The sequence below is a fragment of the Macrotis lagotis genome, chromosome 1 (assembly GCF_037893015.1).
Source record: "Macrotis lagotis isolate mMagLag1 chromosome 1, bilby.v1.9.chrom.fasta, whole genome shotgun sequence".
Taxonomy (NCBI): domain Eukaryota; kingdom Metazoa; phylum Chordata; class Mammalia; order Peramelemorphia; family Peramelidae; genus Macrotis; species Macrotis lagotis.
This window is the reverse complement of record NC_133658.1, coordinates 277,751,567-277,770,802: the sequence shown is the minus strand read 5'-3', so window position 1 is coordinate 277,770,802 and position 19,236 is coordinate 277,751,567. Positions and strand designations below refer to the sequence as shown.

Sequence of the window (19,236 nt, the reverse complement as noted above, 5' to 3'; positions counted from 1 at the left end):
GTGAACCAATTTGGGATCTATGAAGCATGTTGTAATTCTTTGTTCTTAAATAGCACCTTTGGTAGCGGTCAAAGTACTTTACTCTCATTAACCTTCACAGTACTCTAGTGCTGAAGCTCAGAAACAAGGATGATTATCTTAATTTTCTTTAGAAACAGAGAAATAACAGATGGATAGTGTCCATCTTCTCAAGACTAGGACTGCTATTCCTCTCAATTCAGTCTATGCTTAGCTCTGTCTTGCAAATCAGTTTTGAGAAATAGACAAGCCACAATTAGTTGTTTTGTTTTTTTGGCATGCTGGTTCCATGACAGAAAGTGTTCCTTGCCCTGTGATGATGTCTGCTTTAGAGATCCCTGGCCTTAGGTTCTTTTTAAACAGTAATTTAGCTTCCTATGTATGTAGTTTAGTAGCTTATGTCAAAGAGAAGATAATAATATTAATAATAATAGCCTATATTTATGGTTTGCAAAGTCCTTTACCTATTCTGGGTTTTGGATGAGAAAAGGCATACATAGATGCTACATTTCCCCCTCTCTATAACCTTTTTACCCTTCAAGCTGGAACAAAAGGACTAGGAACTACCCCCAAACCCATGTCATTTCAACTCTCAACTACATGCAGCTAACTCCACAATTAATGCCTCCAGCTCTTCTCTCACTATTACCCTCTCTTTGTGGCTGTTATTACTCTAGCAATCCCCCTCCTGTTGACTACAAAGTACCTTAGACCTCTGTATATGATTCCATCTTCTTCTCACAACATACCAAGACTTTAGATATTATCAACTGTTCCCCTGAACCATTATCTAGATCATTAGTCTAGAACAGTGATCACTTCTGTGCCAGCCTGGGATACCACTTAGAGCTTCTGCCAGTTTCAGCTGGAGCTCTTGGGAGATTTGGATGCATCTTTAACACTTATCCAGATAATTTAAGAAAAATTTAATACATTATCTCAACAAGTGCAAAACAATACAACTTGAGTACCCACATTCTGAGGTAGTTTGGGGTTAAGAGGTAAAGTTAATATAAGATTTTCTAGTGTAGTTGAAATCTTCATTGTAGGTAGTTTTGGGAACTTAGATTTGTAGAGGTTTGGGAACAGTGGGTTAACAGGATCTATTGAAAGTTTTTAGTGAAGTTGAGAAGGCTGTGAAGTTGAGTTGGTACTTTGATAAAAAAAAAACTAACTTAAAATGCAGGTCTTGTCGTAAACAAAAACTTGAGTTGCAGATTCTGTAAGCATATGCAAACTTATCAGAATGCCATCACTTAGAAATGAATGGAGGCAGCCCTGTAGTGGAAAAGAGAGCTGCAAAATCTGGGAGACCCAGGTAAGGTCCTGTGTCAACTCTCTAAGATTTGAAGTTGCTAACCTAAAACTGTTCTTCATTGGTAAAGGAAATTTCCTTATCAAAAATTCCCTGATAGAGTTGTGGAGTGACTAGAAGTGATAGACCTCTCTGCAGTGGCATACTTCCCAAGATAGCCATTTGTGAAGTTTGTCTCCCACACAACTCTAGCTGCCTGTATTCCCTGACAGTCCTCTCCTTTGCTCCTTCCTTCTGCCATGAAGCAAGAGCTTCTCCTCTTCTGAGACAGGAGTAAGCCTTTCAGGGCATTTATATCTTTTTTTTTATTTTATTTATTTAAGGAAATGGGATTAAGTGACTTACCCAAGGTCATATAGCTAGGTAATTATTTAGTGACTGAGGTCAGATTTGAACTCAGGTTCTCCTGACTCCAGGACTAGTGCTCTATACACTGTGTCACCAAGCTGCCCCTGGGCATTTATATCTTAACTGCTGGCATGCCATGAAAACAGGGGCTGGATAATTTTTGAGAAAAAATTCCTTACTCTCTCCTTTCCATACTCATTCTTTGTTTCCCAGATAATACCTGGCTTGCATCTTCCCCCTCAAAAGATTATTAAGGAGTAGAAGGCCTCTTCCTCCTTTTTCATTTTGGGTGAGACAGAGTGAATTGCACAGTATGAGTAGGCATGGATGAGGTGTAATCATGGGGGGGAGGGATTGGGGGGGAGAGAGACAGAGACAGAGACAGAGAAAGCATGTGGCTGGAATTGTATATTAAGTGCTGAGCACTTGCCATGTGACAGTTACTCCCTCAGGGAGTCTATATTCTTTTTTTTTTTTGTTTAGGTTTACATAGTCCTTTTTTTATTATTTTTTATTAAAGATATTATTTGAGTTTTACAATTTTCCCCCCAATCTTAATTCCCCCCACACACAGAAAGCAATCTGTCAGCCTTTACTTTGTTTCCATGTTGTACCTTGATCCAAATTGGGTGTGATGAGAGAAATCATATCCTGAGAGAAGAGACAAGAATTCTAAGAGGTAACAAGATCAGACAATAAGATATCTGGTTTTTTTTCTAAATTAAAGGGTATAGTCCTTGAACTTTGTTCAAACTCCACAGCTCCTTAACTGGATACAGATGGCACTCTCCTTTGCAGACAGCCCAAAATTGTTCCCAATTGTTGTACTGATGGAATGAGCAAGTCCTTCAAGGTTGAACATCACCCCCATGTTGCTGTTAAGGGTATACAGTGTTTTTCTGGTTCAGCTCATCTCACTCAGCATCAGTTCATGCAAATCCCTCCAGGCTTCCCTGAAATCCTGTCCCTCTTGGTTTCTAATAGAACAATAGTGTTCCATGACATACATGTACCACAGTTTGCTAAGCCATTCCCCAATTGAAGGACATTTACTTGATTTCCAATTCTTTGCCACCACAAACAGGGCTGCTATAAATATTTTTGTACAAGTAATGTTTTGTGTGTGTGTGTGTGTGTGTGTTTATTTTTGCAAGGCAAATGGGGTTAAGTAGCTTGCCCAAGCCACACAGCTAGGTAATCATTAAGTGTCTGAGACCAGATTTGAACCCAGGTACTCCTGACTCCAAGGCCAGTGCTTTATCCACTACGCCACCTAGCCGCCCCATAAGTAATGTTTTTACCCTTTTTCTTCATCTCTTTAGGATATAGACCCAGCAGTGGTATTGCTGGGTCAAAGGGTATGCACATTTTTGTTGCCCTTTGGGTGTAGTAAGGAGCCTATATTCTAATAGAGAAAATAACACTAGAAATTAAGGTAGGGGAATATTTTAGGCAGTGGTGTGAGATGGCATTGAAATGATCAGGAAATAGTTTTCAGGCCTGGTTACCATCAAGATAAGACCAAAACTCACCTGTCAGAGCCAGGAGACTTTGTAGAATTAGGGGGTCAGGAGACTAAGGAGAGGAAAGTTCAAATAAGAAATTAGGGGGAGGTATGAGAGGGAGTCAAGGTTGTTGGTTATAATATAGGCAGCATGACAAGGAAATGACTGGGAAAGTCAAAACACATCTAAAGCAAATTCAGTGGTTTCTGCCAAACTCACCTTCTTCCATATTTCTCCGTTACTTTTGAGAATGCCTTCTTGTCACCCAGGTAAGCCATCTCTGGGTCATCTTCGGCTCTGCATTCTCCCTTACTCCATATATCCATTTGGTTGCCTAATCTTGTTTTTCTCCTTAACAATATCTCTTGTGTCAGTCTCTATTCTTTTCCCAAACCATATCACCTCTGTCCTGAATCATTGCCATAGCTTTCTAATTGATTTCCCTGCCTCAAATCTATCTCTTCTCATTCCATTCTTTTTTTAGCTGCCAAAAATGATTTCTAAAGCTAAAGTCCTTTGTCCTATTTGACATGTCATTGTCCTTTATGATAAATTGTAGTGGCTTCTTATTAACCTTACTATCAAATATCACTTCATCATTCATTTTTAAATTCTTTTGTATAAGTTGCATCATAATATATTATATATTTGTATTGTAATATTAGTTATTGTCATATTAGTACAATAATATATAAATTTAGACATTGATATAGTCATTTATATCCAGATTTTTTTCCCCCTGTGAAGCCCAGTCAAAAATTTTTGTAGGTTATTGTATTATGGCAATGACATCCCAGAATCTCTGGTCCTGGTCCCATTCCTTTTACCTCCCCCAACCACTTCCTTTTAAAAAAATTGTAAGAAATAAATGAATTTGTACCTTTTGCTGAATTGAATAGAAATACAACTCCTAATGAGAATGGAAAAAAAAAGACCTTAGAAAAAAATGACTAAATACTTGCTATAATGCTTTATGCATTGAATTGATACTAAACATATTTATTTAATGTTCAGTGTTAAGTTGTTCTCTTCATAAAGTTCCTTATCCTTTAGTTATTCCAGTCATCTAGTTTCAAATTTTAATAATGATTATGAGCACAAGAAAAGAATTCTTAGGACATAGTATTGCTGTAGTTGGTTTGAGGGAAGATTTATTAATATGAAGAAAAGACAGAAGCACTCCTTTATCCTATCTTAGCTGCCCAATCCTGGACCCATAGTTTTTTTTTTTTGTTTGTTTGTTTGTTTGTTTTAGTTTTTGCTAGCCAATGGGGTTAAGTAGCTTGCCCAAGGCCACACAGCTAGGTAATTATTAAGTGTCTGAGACCAGATTTGAACTCAGGTACTGCTGACTCCAGGGCCAGTGCTCTATCCACTTCGCCACCTAGTCGCCCCTCATAGTTTTTATTAATTAAAGATTTTATTTATTTTGAGTTTTACAATTTTTCCCCAGTCTTACTTCCCTCCCTCCACCCCCCCCCCACAGAAAGCAATTTGTCAGTCTTTACATTGTTTCCATGTTGTACATTGATCCAAATTGAGTGTGATGAGAGAGGAATCATATCCTTAAGGAAGAAACATTAAGTATAAGAGATAACAAGATCAGACAATAAGATATCAGTTTCTTTTTTCTAAATTAAAGGGAATAGTCCTTGAACTTTGTACAAACTCCACGGTTCTTTATCTGGATACAGATGTTATTCTCCATTGCAGACAGCCCAAAATTGTTCCTGATTTTTGCACTGATGGAATGAGCGAAGCCATCAAGGTTGATCATCACCCCCATGTTGCTGTTAGGGTATACAGTGTTTTTCTAGTTCTGGCCATCTCTCTCAGCATCAGTTCATGCAAATCCCTCCAGGCTTCCCTGAATTCCCATGCCTCCTGGTTTCTAATAGAACAATAGTGTTCTATGACATACATATACCACAGTTTGCTAAGCCATTCCCCAACTGAAGGACATTCGCTTGATTTCCAATTCTTTGCCACCACAAACAGGTCTGCTATGAATATTTTTGTACAAGTGATGTTTTTACCCTTTTTCATTATCTCTTCAGGATATAGACCCAGTAGTGGTATTGCTGGATCAAAGGGTATGCACATTTTTGTTGCCCTTTGGGCATAGATACAAATTTCTCTCCAGAAAGGTTGGATGAGTTCACAGCTCCACCAACAGTGAAATAGTGCTGGACCCATAGCTTTGAAATTACCTTTGTTCTTCTGACCTTGAAGGAAATCCAACCTCAGCTCCAAGAAATGAGAACTAAAATATAAGAGATCAAAGAATGCCACCCCTCTCCTCACAGGCTTAATCTCTGGACCCTCTAAGTAGCATAAGGAAGAATGTGTAATTGTATTTTAGATTTTAATGTAGGTGAAGGAGTAAACTGAGAAATATCTTAAAAGCTTTAATGTCTATAGGAATTTACATTAAAAAAGAGAAATAATGTATCCATAAAAGTGTGATTATAAAGTGAAATGATTAATTTATCTGACATAGAATAGGCTCTTAATAGATATTGCCTATGACTGCCATGGGAGTAAAACTGGGAGGACACCAAGGGACAAAAATGAAATTGTCATATGGGAAGGCTGTCCTTATCCATATGATGCTAATACTGTCTAGTAAAACTTGGTACATAGAGATATTTTCTAAATATTTGTTGAATAAATGAGTCAGTCAAATCATTTTAAGAATTGTTTGCAGAACTAATTTGCAAACCACTCACTAAAATGTCTTGTAACCATATAGTTGCAACTTGTTTTGAGTTTCAATTAATAACCAGTTTGATTACTTACATTTTCATCAGATTTGGCTTAAAATGACTTACAACTGTTTCTAGAAATCAGATAAGCTTATAAAAATGGAGATTTATAACTTCAGAGTATATTCAAAAGAATATGTTGTAGGCATCCACTTCATGACCCACACATTGTCACAGTTAGTATATTATACTCAATGTCTAGTTCTTCTCTCTGGTATATCCTTGCTTGCCCCAGAAATACTGGAGACGAATGTTTAGAATACTGTCAACATTAATATATATCTATCTGTCCGAGGGGACCATGCCCCCAGCTTTAAGGCCCTGTGATCTCCTTAAGATGCCTGTTAAATATCAGACATATCACTTTATAGGTACACTTTAAGCAAGATCTTATCCAGTGCCATATAGAAATAACTTCCTTATTTTTCATACTGGATTTCTTAGAGAATTTAAAAAATGTAGTTCTGACACATGCTGAGTCTGAGGAAAGTTTACTTCTTACTTGGTTATGCTGTGACAGTAGGAAAGTGATGTCTTGTCCTTTGTTAGTGAGAACAGTTTATACGGCTGAAGCAAAAAAAAAAAATGAAACAAAACGATTCTGTGATTGCTGCAATTAGAGGATTCTGGGGAAGGCTAAGTAAGGCCTTGGGCTAGCACTCCAAATCCCTCTCTGAGTGCTGTGTTTTATGTGAATCTGGAGGCTTTCTGATGGAAAGGGAATGGGAGGCCCCAGGAAAGAGTCAAAGCTTAGAAGGATCTTTTGACTAATTGACTCAGTTTCTGGAGCTTGCCCAGCCAGTTTCTTTTGGGTTTATTATTTAAATATACATGACTTTAAAGTCACTGTAGAACATTTCCAGCATGGTTCCCCTTGCATTGTTTTAAAGCTAAAATGTTCCTACATAATTCCTTGACATTGGCCTTTGAAATGTGAATTACTTTGGACAAATTAAGAGAGATGCTGGTCTTAAGGAGCTTTGAAAACTGTCATAGAACTTCCTTGTACCTTCCTCTGAGTCAGGGAAGGTATATGTACTAAGCAAAGACATATTTTTGACTTATTCTTGTTTCAGTCATGTCTCACTCTTTGTGAGCACAATTGAGATTTTCTTGGCAAAGATGCTAGAGTGGTCGCCATTTCCTTCTCCAGTTTATGTTTCAGATGAGGAAACTGAGCAAAATTAGTGAAGTGACTTGCCTAGTGTCATATAATTTGTAAGTGTCTGAGGCTAGATTTGAACTCATGAAGAGGAATCTTCCTGACTTCCAGCTCTGTACTCTATCCACTGTACTCCCCAAGCAACAAAATATGACAGTTCCTTACATATTTCCTTCTCTTTTGATGATAAAATGTGTATGTTCAGAGTATAGAGGTGGGAGCAATGACTCTGAATGTTATTACAGAGCCCAATGATCAAAAGGAAAGATTCCCAGGGATCCTGTATCATTTTTCTCTGATTTCTTACTGAACTAGAAAGGGATCCCAGCTGCTAAGGAAAAAAGCCCTCTACCTTAGATATTAATAAAACTCTAAAAGGCAAAAAATAGATTTAGAACTAGTATATCAACATTTTTCTAAATAGAAGTTTCAATTTTACAATCCTGCAAAGAATCCTGAAAATAATTGCTGGTGCTTAAACATTCATTCTTCCTTTTCTTCCATTGTTTTCTTGTGTAATTTAATATGGTACTCTAACTTGGGAATTTGACAAATGGTAAATTAAGAACATTACATTAAAGGCAGAAAAGGAGCATCTTCTGGAGTTTATAATTTGACTAGAAGAAAGGTAGTGGCTATTGGTAGGGACATCTCTCATCCTTTCATCATACTTCCTCCAGTCCATTCACTATAAGAAGAGGGGCACTGCATGGGTATTAAAGAATGCCATGCCAACTCTTCTAAACTCCTTGGAAACACCCCACTAATGTAAACATTTAAAGATAATTGCCCTAGGATCACATATATTATTAGAGAGAATCTGTCCTATAAATGTTCCTGTCTTTTTCTGTGCTTTAAAACCCACCTCCCAAAATTTTAAATATGGCGTTTTCCTTCATTCAGAGCTTATTTTGATATTGTTATTGTAGTTTTTAAATCCCTTATTCCGTAAATGATTTGAAATGGAAAGATATACATAAAAAAATCACAGTGTTGCTTGAGGCAGCAGTAGTTTCTTGTACCTTTTATTTTGATGAAAGAGAATTGAGTTTTAAGAGATTTGTTTTAACTAGCTTTGCTATATGCTCTTTGCTTTGCTCTTCTAATTTACTTCACCACTACCCCCCCCCCCCAATTGTGGCTCCTAGGTGTTATGCAGATTATTCTTGGCAGCAGCAATTATATGATAAATCTGGGTCTGGGGAGAGTTAAAGAGAAAGCGAGCTTTATTTATATTTCTTGTTCAGCACAGGTATGTTGGGGCTGCAGATAAAGCAGCTTGTAAACCTGTCTGCTTTCACCATCACCACCTTCTAGATAAAAAACAAGCCCCTTTGTCTGCCCTGCAGAACAACCTCTCTGTCTTTATGGGATAATTAGTGTGGACAATTGCTGTTTTCCTTGTTGGGCTTGGGGTGCAGTGGACCAGAAAGGAATCTTTAGTGGTATGAAAAGTCAGTGGGGGCGAGGATGGTGGCTGAATAGCAACAGTTACCTCTCTGAATAGATTAAATTAAAAAAAAAAAAACCTTTGTGTCGAGAGTGGGGGAGGGGAGCTACAGAAACCTTTGAATGCCTGACAATGTGGTTTTTGTGTCTCTACAGCTCCGGGAAGTAGCCAAGCAAGGATTCGCTACTCTGGAAGACCCACTCTCAGGCCTTTTGGATATGCTGGAGAGTTGTAAAGGCTCCAAGGGGAAAGGACACTCATTGGAATATTATATCACCAATGAATTAGCTCGTTGGCTGAAGGAGCATCCTAAGGATCCACAGGTTAGGGCCAAGAAGCCCAGACTAGACATAAAAGTGTTCCTGTTTCCAGAACTCGTGTCTATCCTGAGTCCCATCATCCTTTCTTTTGTATCTTTATGGCTTCTTCCAGTATTTATGTTCCAGTAGACTATTAACTCTTCCTCATTGGCTCTAAGGAGATTGCACAGATCTCAACTTGAACCTAGTGATTGTTCCCTCTGTGATCTCAAGAAATTAATGTAGTCTTGAGGTTTACCAAAATTGTAATTTATCATGAGGCATATAACTTAATGGTGCAAAGAACTAAAGGACCTGAGATACCTTCAGAAGTCACTGGTTATTGACTCCATTGCCACCTATGTCCAGATTTGGTTCTTCTGATGTATGATGTTCTATGCTCACATTTGTCTTTCAGTACTTTTGGCTTCTGTGAGCTCAGACACTCACTGTGTGATCTTGGACAAATTCCTACCCACTCTGGATCTCATTTATCCTATCTGTAAAAAAAAGTCTCGGATTCAGATTAAGTGATCTCTGAGGGCCTCTCCAATTCCTAAAATTCTGTGCTCAGTGTCATGGAAATTGAGTCTCCATCTCCCATGCTTTGTAGTAGGTCCCTGGAAGGGGACTGATCTGGTGGAAGTGGTGATACTTGCAGCACTCTGGTGAAGTTCAAGGACCTCTTATCAGAATATTATTTTTAAATGTATAAAATAAAATATATAAAAGTACACAGGAAGCCGATTATATTGATATATAATTATCAAAATATGTTTTTTTAAAAGTTATCAGCCCCCAGGTTAAGGATTCCTAGCCTAGTGATAGGGTTTCATAAGCACAGTACATTATATTAAGTTGAAGTTATGTTTGATTTCCCTAGTCCGGCTTGAAGCTGAAGAAGTTGCAAGCTCGAGCATTTGGGGTTCTTGCTGATACTCAGAGTAATCTCCTTGAGCCCATGATCAGCATTTATCAGCTGCAGAAAGCCGACCGGAATTCTTTACTCGGAAACGTCAATCATCTTTACCATAAGGGAAAGTACAAAGAAGTGAGTATGACTTTTTTAATGTGGTTTTCAGATCCAAGACTGTGGCTCTGAATGAAATAAATCCATCTAACTTCTTGTCCCCCAGGGATAAATTCTGTTTCCTAATGGCAGTAACATACTGTAGCTGCAGCATAGTTAGTACTTCCTTTGCCTCCAAGTCTGTATCTTTTCATTAGTGAAGGAAAGAAGTCATTATAAGAAAATGAGAAATGAAAGTGAATTCCCTTTCCAATTGGAACTAAATCTTTTTTCCAGTTGCAAGAGAGTTTAGAAAGTCAGCCACAGGAAAAATTGACCTACTCTGCCCTGATTTGATTGATGGTCTTGGGAATCTCACCAACATGAAATGATGGTAATAATAATAATAATAATAATAATAATAATAATAATAATAATAATAATAACTGAGATTTATACACAGTATTTTAAAGATTGCAGAGTGTATTACATATACTCTTTCATTTGATCCTCACAATAACTGAGTGAGATAAGTACTGCAAGAAAACTGAGACTCAGAGTTGAAATGACAAATGTCTACATTTATTAATGGGTGGATCATTCACACAAATGAAATCATAGATCTTCAACTTCTTCATAGCTCTAAATACTGCCCAGAATTGGTAAACTGATCATTGGAGGACTATCTAGCATGGTACAAATACCTTTGGGGTCATTGTACCATAAGGATGGAGGTAGCCAGAAGCAGACTAGGCTGTGGGGGTTGCCTGTACTGGCTCCTCCCTATCCAGTTAGTCCTTGGCAGTTAAAGCACTCTTTAGAAATTTCTGTTGCTCCAGGAAGAACTATCAAAGATTAGAAATCTAGAACTTCTTGCTTTAACAGTAGCTTTGAATGGGCCCCTCAACTCATCTGTGGCTTAGACAAGCTATTCTAAGGTACAAAGTATGAGATGGATAGAAGAGGGTTATTGATTGCCAATTTGTTCTTTTTTTTTTTTTTTTAGGTTTTTGCAAGTCAAATGGGGTTAAGTGGCTTGCCCAAGGCCACACAGCTAGGTAATTATTAAGTGTCTGAGACTGGATTTGAACCCAGGTACTCCTGACTCCAAGGCCAGTGCTTTATCCACTACTCCACCTAGCCGCCCCTGCCAATTTGTTCTTGTTAGAGCAGATGCTGTGCCTGTGAACTGTTCATGGGTATACATTTTTCAATCACTTTTGTGCTATAACATCTGTAGGGCTTTACTGTGGTTTGTTAGGTAGGAACTGAGCCTAGAGCTGGGATTTTATTGGAAGAGAGAATTCTTCAACAATGAAGAAAACCACTCTTCCAATACAGGTCTATTTTAACCTTTTTTGTATCTTGCTGTCTAGAGAAATGAAAGCTTAAATGACTTTCCAGGGTCACATACACACACAAGTGTGTGTGTAGGAGATGTGGCTTGAGGCCAAATATCCCTGGCTCCAATACTAGAACTCCCAAGTGCTTCTAACTCATCCATCATGGTGGCCTTTCTGGGGACCATTACTATATTGAAAAAAAAAATCTCTTTTGTATGGACACTTACTCTTGAGTTGAAAGAAGTCAGAGAGAGAATAGTAGGTTCAGGATTCTAATCCCAATTCTGCCTCTTACTAATCACTTAAAACTACTTGAGCCCTTGTTTCTTCTATAAAATGGGGATAAAGTATTTATGTCACCTACTTCACAGGGTGGTTGTGGAGATCAAATGAGATAATATACGTGAAAGCACTCTGTACATTGTAAAATGTATACATAAGACATTTTGCCATATATAGAATCATGAAATTTGCCATAAAAATCATAAAATTGCCATATAGAATCATAAAATCATAAAATTTGCCATATAGAATCATAAAAAAAAATTAGAAGGAAACTTTTGACCATCTATTCCTCCCTAATCTCCAGTACAGAATTCCTGGTCAGGTCCTAAAGTTTGTTCACAAATATTGCTAATGACAGGGACTTCGCTACCTCACAAATCTGCCTATTCCATTGTTGGATAGCTCCAGTTAACAGCTCTTTCTTAAATAAAACCAGAAATCTCCCTTCCTGTAAATTACTTTTATTTATCCTAGTTTTGTCTTCTGGACCAGCAAAGAATAAGTCTTTCACGTGGAACCCTTTGGATGTTCCTATATTCTCTCATTTCAGGGCTCCATACCACATAGGTCATCTTCCTCTTGATGTAGTTAGGTATGTCAATGTCCTACCTAAAATGTGGTCACTAGAACTAACCATATTTTCCCAAATATATTCTGAGCAAGAGTGGTGTTTCTCTTTTCATGTATGTGACCTGCTTCTGCAACCAGACACAGACTTCTTGAACAACCAGGTTAGTGTCAGCACCTCTGAGTAGAACCAATCCTCTTGAATACTAGGTGCTCAGTAAATATTTGGTGAAGATGATGGTGTTGCCAGAAATCCTAATGGGAGAGACAATAATTCAAATGTTGTCAGGTAGTACTCCTGTTAGATCTTAAGCTTCATTCATTATTTTAATGAGCACAGAATCAGAAAGTCTTCTAAAATTTCCATACAAGTTCCTTCTTAAATCAGGAAACTTGGAACTTTTTCAAAAAGTTTGTTTTTTACTAGTTTTTTTAACTTTTTCTAGTGTTCTTTTGTGACTTTACAATGCCAGTTTTCTACTCATTTGGAAAAATGCAAAAAGAAGGAATGTTTTGTAGTTTTTATTTGTCACAATTCTGGTTTTTATTTCTGAAGCTGTTGCCTCTTTTTAGGGCTAGCATGATATGAAAACTAAGAGGAATTTGTGTCTTCTGTATCACTTCCAGGATCCCTTTTTCTTCACATGTAGATTTAAAAGACAGGACAGCTTAAAAAAAGATATCCATTATTCAAATAAAAATTCTAAGCAAATTCTCCTTTACCCTGACTCAATTTGCCCACTGTAACATTTTGTTGTTCTATGTTCCTTTCTTTTAAATTATTTAAAGATATGCCAGCTCTGACAGTTAATACAGACTTGACTAATTCTTATGACAGAAGTGAGTTGCAGTGACTGTTCCCAGAGATGAGCAAAAGGAGCTCACATCTGAGCCCTCCATTCCCAGCCACTTGATGGCACAGTTGCGCCACAGGAGGTGAGCTGAGGCTGTATTTTTCTGACTATAAATAAGGATGATGCTTAAAGACAGAGGCAGAAACTTAACAGGAGCTCTTTAGGATGTTTAGCAGTATCCCATTGGTTAGTTACCCCATTCTTAGACTCCTCAGACTGTTGGGAGAGTCAGCAATCACACTTGTTTTGTTTCATCTCTTAAATGTCTATTACAATATTTGGGCCAATATGCTCAATTCTTAAGAGAAGTGACCTTGAAAAAATCTGAAGAGTTTATTTGATGCCCTTACAAATGTAGCCTTGAATTGTATGTTTTATCCTTCAAGTGAATGAAGTCCTCTGAAGGTGAAGGTATTTTAATTTAACTATGACTACCAGAGTTGCTATCTTGAACTTCAGCATCATCCTTGGATTAGGTCTGGACCAGGAAAAGTGTACACCATGTGTTTTGCAGGGCTTGAAGCCGGTGATGGCATTGTTGCCTTTCAGAAACCTTTTCTTGAGCTCTCTGTTTCAGCATTGGTGAATGGTTTTATGGAAACCAAGATGGCTGCTAGTCCTTTCTGAACAATGATGGAATTCAGCAGACTAGCGGCTAATATAGTGCGATGCTATTCTCTGAAGAGACTTTGAATAGGCCAGGCTGTGCTTTAAAAGAATGAAGGGTAGGCAGAAGGCAAGCTAGTGTTTCATGGTCATCTTATGTTACACTTCAGCCTTTCAAAGAGTGTCTGGGGCTGGTTGAATGAACCTCTCTTGCACTCCAAATGCAGGAATCTAAAGACAAAGGGGACTCTTGTCCCTTACAGGCCCCTTTTTCTAATAAAAGCCATTGTCACATGAACAGGGGCAGCCTGGCAGGCTGTGCATGCTTCAGTGCCCCATGATATCGCTAAGTCTCAGCAGAAATCACATTCAGGACCCTGTCAGCTTTGATTAGCAGGGTCTCATGACTTAATGTGCTGCGATATTTCATGTCTAAGGGTGGCGGCTGTCTTTCTATGGGATGAATGCCCTCTTTTGTCCACTGAGTTATTTTATTTACATTTTTTAAACAGCTTATCAAGGTAAAAAGATAGCTTTGCTTTAAAAAAAAATCAAATTCCTTTGCTTCAGGACCAAGTAGTAAATGCTTCTAAGGTCGGATACAGTGAAACTTGTTTTCACAATCAGCATCAAAGTTCTGGTCTTGTTTAACAGCTTTATATTCAGTTCAGAACAGGTGGCAGTGAACTGCATTTAGGAAAGAAACAATAAATAATCTTTTTAGCCTGTCAAAACCAGAAATATTCTTGACCTAGAAAAAACCCTCAGGCTTCTCTCCACAACAGGACACTATTTTCTTTATTTTTTTTTCATCACTTCAATTTTATGTAAGAGCATAGTAGGAACCTGAGACATTTACTTTTGTATGTCAGATGTTCACATCTGGGTGAAGATTTGGATGGTTTCCCATTTTTGGAGACAGGCACCTCTACAGCTTTTTGATTGGAAGGTTAGTTTTGTATTGGTATTCACATGGTAATTATTGCTCATAATAGTAAAACTCATAGTAATTATTCTCACAAGATCTTTTCTTTCTAGAGGCTGATAAACAAGGCACCCAAGTATCATACTTTGCCTGAAATTTGAAATATAAAAAATCATTGCTTATTGAATCTTTCTCATTGATTCATAATTGGGGAGAATAATTTTCCATTTTCATATTCTCCTGCCTCTCTATTGGCTACCCAAACTATTTTTTTTCCATCCTAATGTCCATTTTTGCCCTTGGTGATGATGCAGGCAGCATTTTTGTCTCATAAAATATATTCATAAAATGAAGGCCTATGTGTATAGGTTCTTTACCAGTATAACTGCTCTTCTGTATGATGATGAACTTACAAGATTTTGTAGTTAGGATCGTGTCAGTATTTTAAATTCAACAATTACTCAATGCTTTCCCATAACCTAGACTAGGTACTGAGGATGATAAAGGAAGAGACAGTATTTCCTGATGTCAAGAATTTCACAATCTGCTTGAAAACACACACACACACACACACACACACACACACACACACACACACACAGAGTCATTTTATATAATCTTTTAGTTTTGCTTATTTTTGTCTTTCTTAATTCATTCATATTTTCCCATGTTTTTCTGAATTCTTCATACTCATCACTTCTTGACACTCAGTGATATTTCTTTACATTTATTGACCATAGGTCTGTGTTATTTTGGTTTTGTTTTGTTTTTAGGGTTTTTTTTTAAATCATTACCTAGCTGATGGGCCCCTACTTTATTTCCATTACTTTGCTACTGCAGGATGCTTGGTATATCTTAGACTTTTTTTAAAGATTTTATTTATTTTGAGTTTTACAATTTTCCCCCTAATCTTACTTCCCTCCCCCCACCCCCCACAGAAGGCAATTTGCCAGTCTTTACATTATTTCCATGGTATACATTGATCCAAATCGAATGTGATGAGAGAGAAATCATATCCTTAAGGAAGAAACATAAAGTATAAGAGATAGAAAGATCAGACAATAAGATATCAGTTGGTGTTTTTTTTTTAATCTTAATTAAAGGTAATAGTCCTTGGTCTTTGTTCAAACTCCACAGTTCTTTCTCTGGATTTAGATGTTATTCTCCATCATAGATACCCCAAATGGTCCCTGATTGTTGCTCTGATGGAATGAGCAAGTGCATCAAGGTTGATCATCGCCCCCATGTTGCTCTTGAGGTGTACAATGTTTTTCTGGTTCTGCTCATCTCGCTCAGCATCAGTTCATGCCAATCTTTCCAGGCTTCCCTGAATTCCTGTCCCTCCTGGTTTCTAATAGAACAATAGTGTTCCATGACATACATATATACCACAGTTTATTAAACCATTCCCCAATTAAAGGACATTTACTTGATTTCCAATTCTTTGCCACCACAACAGGGCTGTTATGAATATTTTTATACAAGTGATGTTTTTACCCTTTTTCATCATCTCTTCAGGGTATAGACCCAATAGTGGTATTGCTGGATCAAATGGGTATGCACATTTTTATTGCCCTTTGGGTGTAGTTCCAAATTTCTCTCCAGAAAGGTTGAATGAGTTCACAGCTCCACCAACAATGTATTAGTGTCCCAGATTTCCCACAACCCTTCCAACAATGATCATTGTTAGACATATACTCCAGAGGTTTTCAAGATTCAAGCATGTGGATAATCATGATTTTCCTTGAGTAATTATAAATTGGAATCCAGCATCTTTCAACCACCTCACAACTCCATAAGAGTGTACCAGAGTGCTTATTATCCCATGACCTTCTTCAGCATTAACTGTTTCTCATCTTTTATTATCTTTGCCATTTTACCTGGTATAAGGTGAAAGAAACTTTCGAGTTGTTTTATTTTACATTTCTTTTTGCACTAGACATTTGAAACGTATCTTCAAGTCATCTGTAGTAAACTCTTCAAGCTCCAAGTCTGCCTTTTCTTTGTGTTCTTACCTGTTTCTGTTTCCATTTACACTCATGTCCTGGTGCTTGTGGTGCTTTTCTCAGTCACATAGGTCAAGGTTGCTGCCCAAGCAACTGATATGATTGTCACTGGATTGATTAAACTCTTAAATATCACTGATGGACACTTGGACAATGACAGTGATACATATTACCTAGAGAAGAGGGTACATTTTATACGTAACAGTTTTTCTGTTGTTGGTTCTGATACCAGTGGGATCCAGGCTCTTGCTCATAAAACAGACCTTCAGTTTCACCTGAATCCTTCCCACTGTTCTCTCTCATCTCTCAGAAATTCTGGGCCTGTCCTCCTATAGTGACTGAGCTTCCACACTGGCTTCTTATGCTTTCTGCATCATCTTTAAACTACTGTATTTATTAGATCACATTAAACAATCCTTTTTCTGGGAAAAATTTGCCTAAACTTTCAGCTTATACTCCAACTTTTTACTCAAGCTGCCTGCCTTCCTTTCCTTGCTTTTTTTCTTTTCTTTCCTTCTTTCCTTTCTCTTTTTCTTTACTTCCTCCTTCTTTTCTTTCTTTTTCCTTTCTTCCTTTTTTCTTCCTTTCTTTTTCTTTTCTTTTTTCTTCCCCTTTCTTCCTACACAATATACATAAGTCTGAATTCAGTTTTCCTTTGCTGTTTCATTTCAAAACATATCTTATAAAATCCAGAAAAATTCGCTGTCTTGAAAACATGTTGTTATGCAAAATTAGATATTTTTATCCTTTCCCTTAGCTTGTGTTGTGCTGTGACACCAGCCTGGACACTGGGGCTTGAATGAGTCTAGGTTTGGCACAGTCCCAAGGAATTTAGAGTCTAATGGGGAGCTGAGACAAACAGATGTAACAATCATCTCTGGATCATTTCTTTATGAATTACTAGCTTTGTGAATTTTCAGGAATAAGCATTTATCCCAAACAGACTTTCACAGGCCCCTTGGAACATACCTTGGCCAATTCCCCCTTTATTAATTGGTATATATTCAGGAATGCAAAATAATGTTAGTGTTAGTTTAATGAATAAAAACTATTAAGAAAATCATACATTCCTAAAACTAGTTCTGTTTTCATGATTTTTTAAGATCGCTACTTTCAATCCTCCTTATCCCTTGTTCAGGCAGAGTCGACTGTATAAATAGATTAAGCAATATATATTGATTGTTGTTTCTACTAAAGTAAAATTGTCCTGAGGGCATTATTGTAATTGTCACAGGAGTTGGGCCATTGCCTGGTTGCATGTTTCTTTTCTGCTCCCAGCCCAGCCATAAATAACCTGGCAAACCAGCTCTCCCTCTCTCTCAAAATTGTTTGTTTGCCTCACTGGTACTAGATATGTACCTTGATTCCTGTTGAACTTGACTTGGTGGGAGTGGAGAACTGAGCTGAGAAGAGCAAGAGGTGAGAACAGCATAGTTTGTAGAGGGAAAAGGAGACTAGATAAGGTCCAATTTTGAAATCATCAATTAGAAGTTTTCGCCTGACCCAGAGACTAATAGAAAATTGCTGTAAGAATGTGAATTTTGGATTATTTGGCCTAGAGAGCAAATATAGAAAATTATTTCATCTACAATATGAAATATGTTTTAGAGTGCACAAAAGAAGCTAATGAAAAGGAAGGCATTTCTAGTCACCTGGAAATAGGTTAACTAGGTTCTTGACATAAAGTTGGGCATTGGGGCCAGAGAAGAACAGGTGGACTTGAATAAGGTAGAATGAAGAAGAAAAGGGTAACTTTGATAGAAGATCTTATGCAGGGGTTGAAAGAGATGTTAAAGATTGCCAGGAAAATTTAGACTTAGGGACAAAATAAATTAGTATTGGAATATAATAATATGATGAAATGTATTATGTTATTATTAACTATCTCTAGAGTACTGTATAATATGTGGATATGAATAAGCTAAACTATCAGGGACATCTCTGATTCTATTTTCCTTTAGCCTAATTAGATTTGAGGGAGTCTGTAAGATGATAAAGATGGGTAATAACAGAGCTAAATGTGGAAGTCAGGAAGACTTTTTACTTCAAATGCTGCCTCAGATACTTCCTCCATGATCCTGGGCAAATCATTTAACCTCTTAGTCTCATTTTTCTTATCTGTAACATTGGGATAATAACAATACCTACCTCAAAAGGTTGTTGTGAGCCTCAGATGAAAAATTATAGGTAAAGTATGTTACAAACCTTAAAGCACTATTAAATGTTGGCCATCACTCTTTGAGCTGGTGGTATTAAATGTGTTATCCTTAAAATAGTGAATGATTTTAGGGGCTTATTAGAGGGTAGGAATTCAAGGGAAAAGAGATTAGGAAATTACCTATGAATGAAACATGAAAAACTACCTAAGAAGAAAACATCTTGAAAGGCATTATGTTGCAAAGTAGTAGAGGAGCATTGCATGTGAAGCCTGATGGCTTGGGTTCAAATATCATTTTCCCACTTACTTCTTATGCAACCTTTGAGCAAATCACTTAAAATCTCTGGACCTCAGTTTTCTCATTTATAAAAGGTGGGGGTTGGGCAGGATGACTTCTGGGGTCCTTAATGATTCTATAATCTTTGGTCAAACCTTGATCATACCATCTCTGCAAGATCAGAAAAGCTGGGGACTTCCTATATCTATAGAGTCATTCTGGTTCACATCCAGGTCTTTCATATAGCCCTGTCAGTAGAGAAAATTACATCCATGATTAGGATTCTTATAGTTTGCTTTCTTGGATGTTTAGGAATGAGAATCCATGATACTATCTGAGTTTCA

The 19,236-nt window shown here is 37.4% G+C and overlaps 1 protein-coding gene across 8 annotated transcripts in view; it reads left to right on the top strand.

Moving 5' to 3' along the window:
• Positions 1-19,236, top strand: part of EXD3 (exonuclease 3'-5' domain containing 3) — a 441,427-nt gene that overhangs the window by 160,128 nt on the left and 262,063 nt on the right. For 6 of the 8 annotated variants that reach the window (XM_074210599.1, XM_074210601.1, XM_074210600.1 and 3 more), the window contains 2 exons: positions 8,719-8,886; positions 9,746-9,913. In XM_074210599.1, coding sequence (XP_074066700.1) covers positions 8,719-8,886; positions 9,746-9,913 — 336 coding nt within the window. Of the gene's footprint in view, positions 1-8,718; positions 8,887-9,745; positions 9,914-10,768; positions 10,810-10,833; positions 17,877-19,236 lie in introns of those variants that run through there. The other 2 variants (XM_074210605.1, XM_074210606.1) reach the window with 2 other exon arrangements.